The following is a 12,467-nucleotide window of genomic DNA, read 5'->3' on the forward strand; positions in this document are numbered from 1 at the left end:
TGCACTAGTTGCTTCACTCAATCATGGTTATAGAAAAGGCATGATGTCAAACACACAAAAACAGGCAGTCATTACCTTATTACCAAAGACCAACTTCATCTAGGAAATTGGAGACCAGTTTCTTTATTAAATAGTGATTATAAGCTAGCAAGTAGGTGTATTGTAAAACGTCTTGAGAATATTTTGCCTAAGATTATCAACGAAGATCAATCAGCTTTTATTTCGGGGAGGAAAATTATGGATAATATAAGGCTTATCTCTGATGTTATCGATTATTGTGAGGAGTATGAGCACCCAGGGGCAGTGATGTTTGTGGACTTCTCTAAAGCTTACGATACTTTGGAATGGAACTTTATAAATAAGGCATTGAAATTGTTTAATTTTGGTGATTCATTTATACGTTGGGTAAATGTATTTTATAATGATATTAAGAGTTGTGTTGTAAACAATGGGTTTTCCACAGGTTGGTTTGGATTATCACGGGGTATACGACAGGGCTGTCCTTTATCGACTGCACTGTTTGTAATTGCTATCGAACTCCTTGTCATTTCTATACGTGCCAGTAAAGAAATTGAAGGAGTACATTTGCCTTATGACAATGAAATTCGAATTTTAGGGTATGCAGATGACACCACGCTCTTTTTGGGGGATCAGGTGGCAGTTAAGCACATTCTTATTTTGTTAAAGTACTTTCATAAGTGTTCCGGACTTAGAATTAACTTGCAAAAAAACACAGCTTTTATTAGTAGGTACTATGAAAAGGCAATGGCGGGAAATAGATGATATTTCTCCCACTGATGAGCCAATTAGATATTTAGACATTTATCTGGGCCATAATAAAAGGTGTAATAAGAAATTAAATTTTGATGATAAGATAACCAAAATTTCAAATATTCTGTCAGACTGGAAATCACGTAATTTAACTCTCAAAGGAAAGGTTATTTTAGTTAAGGTATTTGGTGCATCAAATCTGGTGTATTCTATGACTGCGATTTCAACCCCGAGTAATGCCTTGCTATTCAATTTCTTGTGGAGGGGTAAAAAACATCATATAAAGCGTACTGTAAAATCTGTATTAGAAGCCGCGGCTTCTATTAAAATGGTACAATGCAACAGAGGGGATGCGGCTTCTATTAGAGCATCTACACATATGAGAAATGGTGAATTTTAGATTCTCAATTATTCAAAAAGAATGGGTGCGACTTCTATTAGGGATGCGGCTTCTAATACAGATTTTACGGTAATACCCTAATTGGTAACTATGATCAAGGAGGCCTTCGTATGGTGGATATTGAAATTTTGAACAAAGCAATAAAACTTTCCTGGGCTGTTAAAATTATAGATACAGAATCAACTATAGCTGTATTCAGTCATTATTATTTTAGAAATTATGGGGGTTTGCGATTTTTACTCCAGTGCAATTATGATTGGGGCCAAATAAATGGTAGAATACCTCCCTTTTACATGGATATTATAAGATATTGGAGTGAGATAAATAAACAGAAGGAACCAAGTTGTGTACAGGAAATTATAACGCAAACTCTTTGGAATAATAAATATATTTTGATAAATGGGAGCGCTGTATATTACAGTAAATGGCACATCAGTTGGGTAAGATACATCTGTAATTTGTTAGATAATAACGGTAAATTTCTAAAGTGCCATCAGTTTACTGAAAAATATAATATTGCTGTGAATTTTATAACATATACAGGTATTATTTCGGCAATTCCATCAAAATGGAAAAATCTTTTGAAATCTAATGACCATGTGCATGTAACTGGACAAAATGTTCAAAATACAATTGATTATGGAAAGGGTAAAACAAAAGATTTCTATAAAATACTGGTTTCTAAATAAAGGTTTCTAAAAAATACTGATAAAAAGTAAATTTGAACCCCCAAGCTCAGAAACTAAATATGGGTCAATGATTTATGGGCAGGACACAGCAGGAAAATGGAAGGCAATTTGGGAGTTACCTTATAAGGCAATTTGGGAGTTACCTTATAAGGTAACAGGTGAAGATAAAATGAGAATTTTTCAATTCAAAATTTTGCACAGAATTGTAACAACAAATTTATTCTTATACAAAAATAACTTAACAGATAGTTTGTGTAAAATATTGTCAAAATGAGGAAAATTTAGAACATTTGTTCTGGTATTGTTCAACTGCACAAAGATTTTGGAATTCGTTTGACGAGTTCTGGAGAAAGATCTCTGATGATAACACAAATTTAATCACATGTTCAAGTATTATCTTCGCAGTACTGGAAAACAAATCTCTTTTAAATTTGTTGTTACTAATTGGTAAATATGTCTTGTATTGTAGCAGGTTTACTGGTTATAGCCCAACAATAGCCTATTTTATGAGTAAAATCCAGAAAACCAAATTAACATTGAAAAATATGTTTTAACTGAAACAAAGTTTGAAACGAAATGGAGCAAAGTGCTGCAAGTGATTGAAGGATATTTGTAAGTTAATTTTATAAGTTTATTTAACATGTAGTCATTGTAAATTAATGAAATTCAACAGTTAATAAAAGAAAAGAAATGAACCCCTCCCTCATACACACACTAGCAACAACAGCCCCCCCCCCCACCATTCTTTTTATTTCCACTTTTCCCCCTTTTCTTTTCTTATTTCTAATATTGGTTCATTTTATGTTGTTAATTATCTTTATGTATATCTTTTTGACATGTAAGATTATTTTGAAGTAATGTACTTTTTTGGGAAAATATATGAATAAAAAAATTAAAAAAAATTATGAAAGACAAAAAAACAACTAAAACTTGAGATAATTCTAATACTTAATAAAATATATATGTTAGTATAGAAAAATACAAAAAAAAATGCGCTAATTTATCCTAGAATATTGATATCCTATAATTAAAATTTACAAGGAAGGGTTTAGGGTTTCAATCAGAATCCAAAATGTGCTGTATATATATATTTGATACAGTCACACAATCCAGCGACTGAACCAACAAGATTTCAGATCTTCAGTAATTTCAAAATCAATGTTATCAATTGTATATCAAATCATAAATCTCCAATCAGAGGCTTCGAGATGGTGACGTGAACTAATTGCCAGTTACTGGAAGTTATCTACGAGTAAGCAATTTGGCTGGCATTGGTATGAGCAAAACATCTCAGCTAGGAAATCCCAGTTTCCCAGGGACTTACCACAGTATAAATCTCAGGGATTGTACCATGGCATTCTGGGATACATTTTGATGCATAACACACTAGCCAATGAGGGGGAAATGTCCTCTTAAAAATTCAGATCAGCACCTACAGAATCAGCAAACCATACAGGTGCCATTACCGTAACACAGTGTGCTCGGACAAAACAGTGTCCCTGTATCAAAATACAGATGACAGCAATTACTTTAATACATACCTGATATAACACACTGCAGTGTAGTATGCGGTAAAATAAGGTTTTCTAGTATATTATGTGATCCTAAATCACTATCTGTGTTACAAAGTAGTAATATCGAACCAATCTCAAGACATATAAATCTGTAACAACAAAATCGTTCACTTGTTTATACATACATCACAAATCCCATTCATATTCTGAGTTATAAATATGCATAAAGTACTTTTATATAAAGTATCCATGGAAAGTGGTAAACTTTCTGGACCAAAAATTCAATGTTTACTTATTGTATCTCATGAACAACCTTTTTGGAATTATTGCTGAAATCTACCATAAACTTGTAATAAACGGATAGTTCTGTAGAAACACAGCAGAGTAAATACTTTTCAGAAATATACTCGACTGTCTCAAGATTTGTTATAGTGTTTCTATTAAAACAGCTGTAACTATCAATCATTTTTATTTGTATTTTTAATAAAACATTTTCTATGTCATTAGTGTCAATTTGTAAGGGCCATCGCCAAAATGTGAACACTGAAAGAATAGTATATGCCAAATCAATGTTGTACGTTAAATTACGTGCATGTGAAAAAAGATGGTCGTAGTGTTGCGCTCAGGTATCTACAGGGCGCCATCTATTGAAATCCAGTTTTGTCAAGTGAACCTCAGAATTACATTACAAGATGGCAACTTTCAAGGGCCTTGTCAAATATGTTACCCTATTAAGATACTGGGCCTCCCTCCGACAGCCCCTCACTGATGATTTTATGTGTAATTTCTCATAACATGTGATCAATTTCTTAGTTTTTACATCACATTTTATGTGACATTATTAGAAAAAACAATATTTTGGTAAGATTTGGCCATCTATATGTGGTCATATTCAAACAAAAAATGTTCAAAATCGCAATTATTGCAATTTTAACTGTCCAATCTTGGGTGTTGTTGAAACCGAAATCGTCATTCAACTCAGGAGCCAATCAGCAATGGTCTTACAGTTAGATGACAATTTCAGTTTCAAATACCCCAGGAAAGTGTTCTATATGCATTTTAAGTATTTTTCCACACAAAAATGATGAATTTGGCTGAATCTTGTTAGCGATTGGCTTAATATTACCCCCATTAATATTATTGGCCTTTTTTTCCCAATTTTTAGTAATCTGAAAAACCTGTTTAACAACTTGTCTCTTTATTTAGTTTCAAGCCGGCGTCCCCCAAATAGTAGATATCGCATTAATTTTATTATCACTTGTGCGCCAGCTGACTGTGGCTTTATGCATGAAATCAAATGTAAAAACAGGACCAACAAAGGTCATAGTATCGTAGTAGCATCAAAACTTTTTTTTGTATTTCCATGCTTATTAATGTGCTATACAAATTTTGTAATGGTCAATTTTGATGAAGTAGTGATACTTCAATGCCATACTCCTTTATGAAAGATAGGAATTTTGACATTGAACTAGAAAAACGAGAAATTCAAATTCAAAATCAAATCATTAAATTTTTGTGGCAGACGTTCTGTGTCTAACACACATTATGCGAGATCTCGCAGTGAGCGAAAAATTCTCAATTTAAAGCATTTTTTCCAGTGTCAATTAGGCCGAGTCAATCACAAACATCCATTAGTGGAGAAAACTCATCCAGTATATTTGGTCTCACCCAGGCAGGAGCTTACCACTTTTGATCTTCAACTCCCAGGAAGGATTTGAACTTGGGTCTAATGATCGCAAGACATGTTACTCTAATAGAGAATTTATAGCTTGACACAAGTGTGGCCATAATTAGCAGCGGTCAGCACAAATGTAACAAGATGACTAGACTTACCTATTTTTATTCTGTACAGATATCTTGGCATGTATTCCTTTGATATCCACTTTCACAGACTAAAAATATACAGAATATATCAGTTTTAAAGATGTCAAAACTCAAATCTAGAAACTTTATTGCAATTCCAGTTGCCCATTCAACCCAAATGCAACTCAATCACACTCGTAAAAACTGTAAATTTACTAAAAATTTTTCCTGTTGGCTGCAATATTAGGGTTCATTCCCAGAAATATTGAAGAGTTGTAAGCAAATAAGTGCAGACAAATTTGGGCAAGAAAGTCTAGTGGTAAAAGAGTTAATGGCATGCAATGGGTCACATGACTTGTATCACAAAATCACATTTCTACAAATAATGCAAATATTTTTTAACAGAAATGGTTAGTTTACATTTCAGGTTGTTTTTCTAGTGTCATTGCATACTGTGTGGAGCTTGTTGTTTCATTGCATAATAATGATAGCAGCATGCCCTCATATTATAAGAGTTGTAGAAGTTATACAGAGGCCAAGGGATCGACAGCACGAGTAGACTATCAACGATAGTACACACAGCTGCTGATTTTCTGCAATAATAAAATACAAGCCATGGTGTTGCTGGTTATGGTTTCCCTCGCTTCAAACTTTAATACAGCTGGCTTGAAAAGCAGGTGTGGTTCTAGCTGCTGAGTAGTCAGTGCCAACAGATGATGGAAAATGAAGAGTTATTCGTTGGTGAGGGATTTTGTTTAACTTTGCCTAGTACTTCAAATTAAAATGAAATAGCCAGTGTATAAGTAGCTAACACCACAGGATATAAAAGAGTTGTTTCTGGTTAAGCCCAAACGACAATAAGACAATAACAATGACAATAATTTTATTTTCTTGTATCCATCTGCAGTTAATACATTATGCACAAAATATAAAAAATAAATAAATAAATATGGTTACAAGAAAAAGAGGACATCACGAAGCACAGCTTATTGACGATTTTCCCTGTTTACACTCACTAAATTGGCAATTGCCATTACAATACCCCTCTGTCGTGCGGTGTTTTGAATGTCACTGTTGTCTTACCTGACTTTTTTTATGTGCAAATTACAAGTGCAAGTGCTGACACATTTTTGTCACACAATCCATATTTATGTTTGGGACTACATGACAGGGCTGTGGATCCATCTTTTTATCAAATGGCTATTTTAATGTGCTATCCTAGAGTCAACCAGAACCGGTTAAACACAAGCACTTGCGGACCTTAATCACGGTACCCTCAAAGTCGCATCCATGAATGTCCTGTGGTGTTCCTATATTTATTCAATGCCTTTGATGGAAATAAACTCAAAGCAATCAATCTTGCAGTTTTTAACAAGAAGTCGAAAATATTACTTTTTACCAAAAATTACAAAAATATTCACCAAAATAAAAGATATCATCACAAAATGAACAAATCTAAGAGAGGTTTGCCCAGATAGAACTCAGTTTAAGCAGGTTATCAATTCTCAAATTTAATGAAAGCCTGTATTCACTACAATTATTGTATGACATAGGCACATCTAATAACAGTATAAATCATTACCTGTGGAAGTATTTTCATAATACTATTCAGCTTCTGTGCATCAGGTGTTGTCTCAACGACGTTAACTGCAGGATCTAATAATAACAAAATAAATTTTTGTTTTTTGACCATTTTTTTAGAGCCATTTTACATAAAAAATACTCTCCAAAATCAAGTTAAACCCAGACATATCATGTGAGACTCTACTGGTATTCTACTGTAATACCAGTAACCCTTTTGAGCACCAGTTTTCCTTTTCAAGATTTTGATGCAATATTTTGTCTTCAAATTTTCAAATAATTCAAATTAACATTATTTCTCATTGGCTAGAGGTAGATATCAAAATTTTGAAAATTTTTTAAGAAATTGGACAGGTTTTTCTTTTGTGAAAAGTGACAAAAGATAACGTTGTCATTCACAGGGTTAAAGGTCGATGCATTAACCCTTTAAATGCTATAATTTTTCCACCAAATTGTTCGTACATTATGCAAATTTGTAAATATTTCATTACTAATTACCCAGAATTCCCATTGGCTAGAATTGTTAATCAAAATTTCTGACAAAATAGGGTAACAATTAGGATTTTGTTTTATGAAAGGTAACAAAAGTTAAAATAGAAATTAATGTCAAAATATAAAGTTATGACAAAATTTACAATAATTTTAAGCAGATTTTACTTTAAAGGGCAGTGGTCTTCATGTAAACAAACAATGTATTTCACATGTGTTGTATACATCGCTGTGAGTTCCATATTGAACATGACGCAGCATGGCACGACAACCCCCCTTTAATTTTTTTATAAAACTATATTTATAATAAAAATATTTTGGTTATTAATTATTTATTTGTATTTTGGCACTCCATGCATACATTCTGGGAAATATCAAAACATGGCCATAGAGGGCGCTATTCCAGAGATTATGTCTAGTGGAGATTGTTATTTGATCATCACATAGCAATATCTATTAGGGGTATGCAAAATTTGACATTAATCAAGAAACTGGAGATTATTTATTCTTTATTATACAATAGTGAGACAAAATTACATGTCATCACTTTCAAGCAAATCTGATACATTGTTTAGAATCGAAATATCCAGGGTATTTTGCGGTCCAATGAAGCATATATTGACCTTTGCTACTTGTACGGTCCATTGCTATCCAGAGAACACTTGTTAAAGATAGCAATGCCTGAAAAAGTTTGGCTGGATTTTGTTAACTAACTATATTTTGGAGAGCAAAATAAACGAAAAACATGTAATGAGAGCTTTCACTCTCATACAGTAAATGATCTAATACGCTCATATGCAATCGCCCGGATTTGGCTAGTAATATAATATAAAAAGACAAATTTGAGGTGATACAGATATAATAATGAATAATAAACTTTCTTACCATTGTCATGCTCTTGGGTTTTAAAATTTGTTTGTAATAAACCTAAAAATGCAAAAAATTAAATTACAATAACATTGGAACAACAATAACCACTGAAATGTTTCTACAGATAAGGGCATACATTTCTGAATTTTTTTTATTTTCCATGGAAAAAGTACCGTAATTTTCACGGATTATGATAGACATGGATACAATCTCTTGTTTATCTTAACCAAGGTTTCATCATTTATACACACAAATAATATTTTATTTTATTGAAGAAAAAAAAAACAAAAAAAAAACAAGTAAATGTATGCAAGTCTAAGATTATGATAAAAATTCATTTAAAAATTATTTAATCAGGAACCTTTGTCAATTTCGTGAAATATATACATTTTGAAAAAAAAATAAATTGTTTCTTGTTGGGAATACAAATACAAAGAAGCAATTGTTATTAATTGCTACACATTATCATATGCAAGAAATGTGGAATGTGATACAAATGATTTCTGTTTCAAGAGTGAAAATTTATGTTGAATACTAGGAACAACAGTATGCTCCAGATGAAAAGGTTTCCATAGCGACTGAGGGTAAACATTCAACAAACTATAAATACTCTGTCTGAAACCAACAGGAAAGATTAATATGTTCTGAAAACATTTTCGGAATAAAAAATATGATTTAAATCACAAGTTAAACACAGCATGTGTCAAATATATATGTAAAGCATGCACACAGAAATCAACAAGTTAAGGAAATATTTAAAGATTGGATCTTTCAAAATCCAAACAGAAACATTTTATTCACCATGCCATGAGCATTGTATGGGGATTGAAGTAAATAACAGCTGCCTGGTTCAGTCTCTAGCAGGACGTGAAGTGAAGCAGAAGTGAGTCAATTATATGATTTTGCTTACTGTAAAATACTTTTTTTTAGCTGGAATTAATTTTCGCTGAAAAGACTTTTTTGGGTGTTTTGTATGGAATATATTTTTCACTGATTTTTGACAATTTGAATGTAAGTATAGGAAAAAATATATATTCGCTGGATTTCATTTTCACTGAATCATTCCTTCAGTGAAAATAGCGAAAATTAATTCCAAGCAAAAATAAAGTATTCCACAGTATGGTTTACAACCCACATCTCACACTCACATCTATAATTTGGCTAACTTACTAACCTTCATAAATTTCTATGCTTGGCTTACCAACTCCAACTTGCACAGCCTGAAATACAAACACATTAGAAAATTATTTTAGAAAATCAAAATGCATCATCTTCTCCATTTAAAGCGAGAGGGTCGTCACCTGCACATTGAAATTGAATCCCAAGCAACGATAACAACACACGCTAAAATGCAAAGGCTCATGGGTAGATGCTTGTTTGTAAACAATGATACTCTATGGTCAACTGACGCAACTGACTTGCCCGCTTTAAAGGTTAGGGGCTGCCACACACTGCGCGTTCAAATGTTGTGTACGCAACAATGTACTTTACACACATTAACGTACAATATATGAGAACCACATCGAACACAACATGTCATGACATAACAACCATCACCCTCCAACCACTGCACTGGCAAATACCATACGCATACTTTTTTTTAGATAATTCTAATGTTTATCTATCGTAGAGGAACTTTATTAGTAGAATATACATACTGCATAGGGCTGAATTAGTCACTGGGTTTTACTTTTACTTGATTCGCTGATAGCAAAATGTGCCAAATCAAAACCCAGGTAATATACAAATTTAAGGTAATAGAATGTATTTTTTACTTTCACAAACCAGTGAATTTAAAACCTAGTGAAAATCCCTGCAGCATCAAATCTGTTAACATTAAACAATAAATATTTCTCCCTTTAATATTCGGCCAAGCCTCTAAACAACCCTTGGCAGAACGACCATCAAATATGCGTATTCTAACAGCGCCCCAGTAGTCATTTGCGGCTAATCATTGTCCAATCAGTTTGCGTGTTACAAATCCCTCTTTGGGGTTTCATTTTAAACAAAATGGCGGCGCCCATGAATCGTGATATTTGTGATGATAAAATTGCGAAAGTTTTCGGTGTTGGTGCCCTCAAGCCTCATCAGGTACAGGCAATCAATGCAGTTTTGTGTCGGAAGGATGTCTTCATAGCGACAAAAACAGGAAGTGGAATTTTGTTTTATAATTTGGTACGTCCAAGCTGATTGGGCGCCTTGTTTCGAGGCGCGCCCAATCCAATCTCACTGCTTAAGATACGCAACTAGCCTATGCGATCCTGCACAGTATCGTGTAGAGGTCTATAGATCGAAGACACAGAACCGTGCAATTCAAACGATGGTAGATTCATAACAAATAAAATGTTTTCATATTATGTGTTTATACACTCATAGTTATAGCCAGAAGATAAGAAGTATAATTGGTTTGAAATAAAAAATGTCATGTTATATAAAAATCCTACAATAACATCTCTCATCTTTGAAGTCGGTCTTCAATTATTTTTTTATTTCTATACTTACGACAAGTTTTTGTTCCAATAGATCCAGTTCGGAAGAAAGTTGAATGTTACAAGAGAAATCAGCAATACACGGTCTATCACAACTATCCTGTAATATAAATAAAAAATCAGGTTTCATATTAACTTAGTATTAACCTTTTAATAGCCATATTTTTTCCCACCAAAACATTTTTTTGGATAATTTTGGAACAAATGAACATCTTTATCGATTAGCTACATGTGTTGATCAAAATTGTTGACAAAGAGTTATAACAATTATGTGAGCTATTTTGTAAATGGTGACAAAATTAAAATTAGCACTCAAATGGCTACAATAAATTGAAAAACAGGTGCAGGTTATGTCTCGTTACATATGCACAGTCGTGATTGAAATTTCAGAAATATCATAAATTATACTAGATACACCTGTAATCAACTAATTTCTGTTAATGGAAACTTAATCATAACCGCATTACATTTGTCAATGGTACTTGGTAGTTATTGATTAATATTTGTGTCTTTTGTAGAGTGGTAAGGAAGATGTGAGTCAATTTGATACAAAGTTTACAAAACAGACACCGGTGGACAGTCCTGATGATAGTATGCTGAGTGAAAGCCAAAATCAGCTTTTCTTGGTGAGTTTTTGTCATAGTGCCTAAAACGTATACATTGTACTAGTAAACACATTTCAAACTTACATTTGTAGATCTTGCACTTTTCAATACTTTCCAAGATATCTGAGTTGATGAAGCCTCTGTACACAAGAGTCTAGTAAAACGAATGAAAACAAACCTTAATACCAATATCTATTCTTTGCGTTATAGAAACTTATTTTTGTATTCAAACTGATTTTTTAAGAAAATAGAATAAATAAATTAAATAAAGTTAATAAATTTAACCAAATTTGGTGCTCAAAATGCAGGTTTGGCCCAAAATTAAAAAGCAAAACCTTTCATGGTCACTTTGTTTCCCACAATTGGTGTAGGCGGGTGTTTTTTAGCTTTATTTTAGCATTGTCATAACAATTTATGTTGATTTAATTTTTCATCTAATTTTTCAAAATTTCTGACAAATCTTAATGTTAAGTGTGACAGATACCCTGTATATATGTGATGTCCAGAAACATATTTTGATACATAGTCATCATACACACTTACTAAAAGTGACAAATATTGATGTATAATATGGTGTTACCTGTCATCTCTATTATCGGCAATAATTTGCACATCTTGTATCGTCAGATGCATCAACGAATCAGAAGTAACTGCATTCAATAACATTATATTACACGATTCAATCTGAAAAGACATCCACTGCAATATAATAAAACAGATACATTTATTACTAGCATAAAGCAACATTTATTTTTTCATTTATCATAGGGCTCTTTTTTTAAGGGCAAGTTCCAGTCATCTCATGGTAATCCAGTACTTACAGCGACAAAGATACAGTGATTTTTGAACGTGAACTGCTGGTTCTAACACTTCATGGTTGCCAGTTCTACGTCTCCTCAGCTAGACACTACCCGTATTAGAGGCCGCATCCCTAATAGAAGCCATACTCTTTCTTTTTGAAATACTTGAAACCAAAAATTCACCATTTCTCATGTGTGTAGATGCTCTAATAGAAGCTACATCTATTCTGTTGCATTGTATCATTTTAATAGAAGCTGTAGCTTCTGATACAGATTTTACAGTATTTTTTCCAACTCTGAACACCACGAGTCTGGCAATTGAGTAAAATGTACAATGTTTTACAATTGACAACAAGAGTCAAAAGTACAATCTCCCTGATACTGGGTGGACACACATCAGGTTTCAATCTAGACTATTTAAGTTGTTCTTTTATCTTTAACATTTGTTCAATGATG

At 32.8% G+C, this 12,467-nt stretch overlaps 1 protein-coding gene across 1 annotated transcript in view; it reads right to left on the reverse strand.

Annotated features, from left to right (window-relative positions):
* Positions 1–12,467, reverse strand: part of LOC100375560 (bridge-like lipid transfer protein family member 2) — a 101,859-nt gene that overhangs the window by 71,796 nt on the left and 17,596 nt on the right. The window contains exons 6-13 of the mRNA XM_085490896.1: positions 11,792–11,910; positions 11,296–11,365; positions 10,620–10,706; positions 9,292–9,337; positions 8,133–8,171; positions 6,760–6,833; positions 5,208–5,266; positions 3,402–3,523 (exon numbers count right to left, since the gene is read on the reverse strand). Coding sequence (XP_085347022.1) covers positions 3,402–3,523; positions 5,208–5,266; positions 6,760–6,833; positions 8,133–8,171; positions 9,292–9,337; positions 10,620–10,706; positions 11,296–11,365; positions 11,792–11,910 — 616 coding nt within the window. The remainder of the gene's footprint in view (positions 1–3,401; positions 3,524–5,207; positions 5,267–6,759; positions 6,834–8,132; positions 8,172–9,291; positions 9,338–10,619; positions 10,707–11,295; positions 11,366–11,791; positions 11,911–12,467) is intronic.

The sequence above is a fragment of the Saccoglossus kowalevskii genome, chromosome 16 (genome assembly GCF_978046115.1).
Source record: "Saccoglossus kowalevskii chromosome 16, keSacKowa6.1, whole genome shotgun sequence".
Lineage (NCBI taxonomy): Eukaryota > Metazoa > Hemichordata > Enteropneusta > Harrimaniidae > Saccoglossus > Saccoglossus kowalevskii.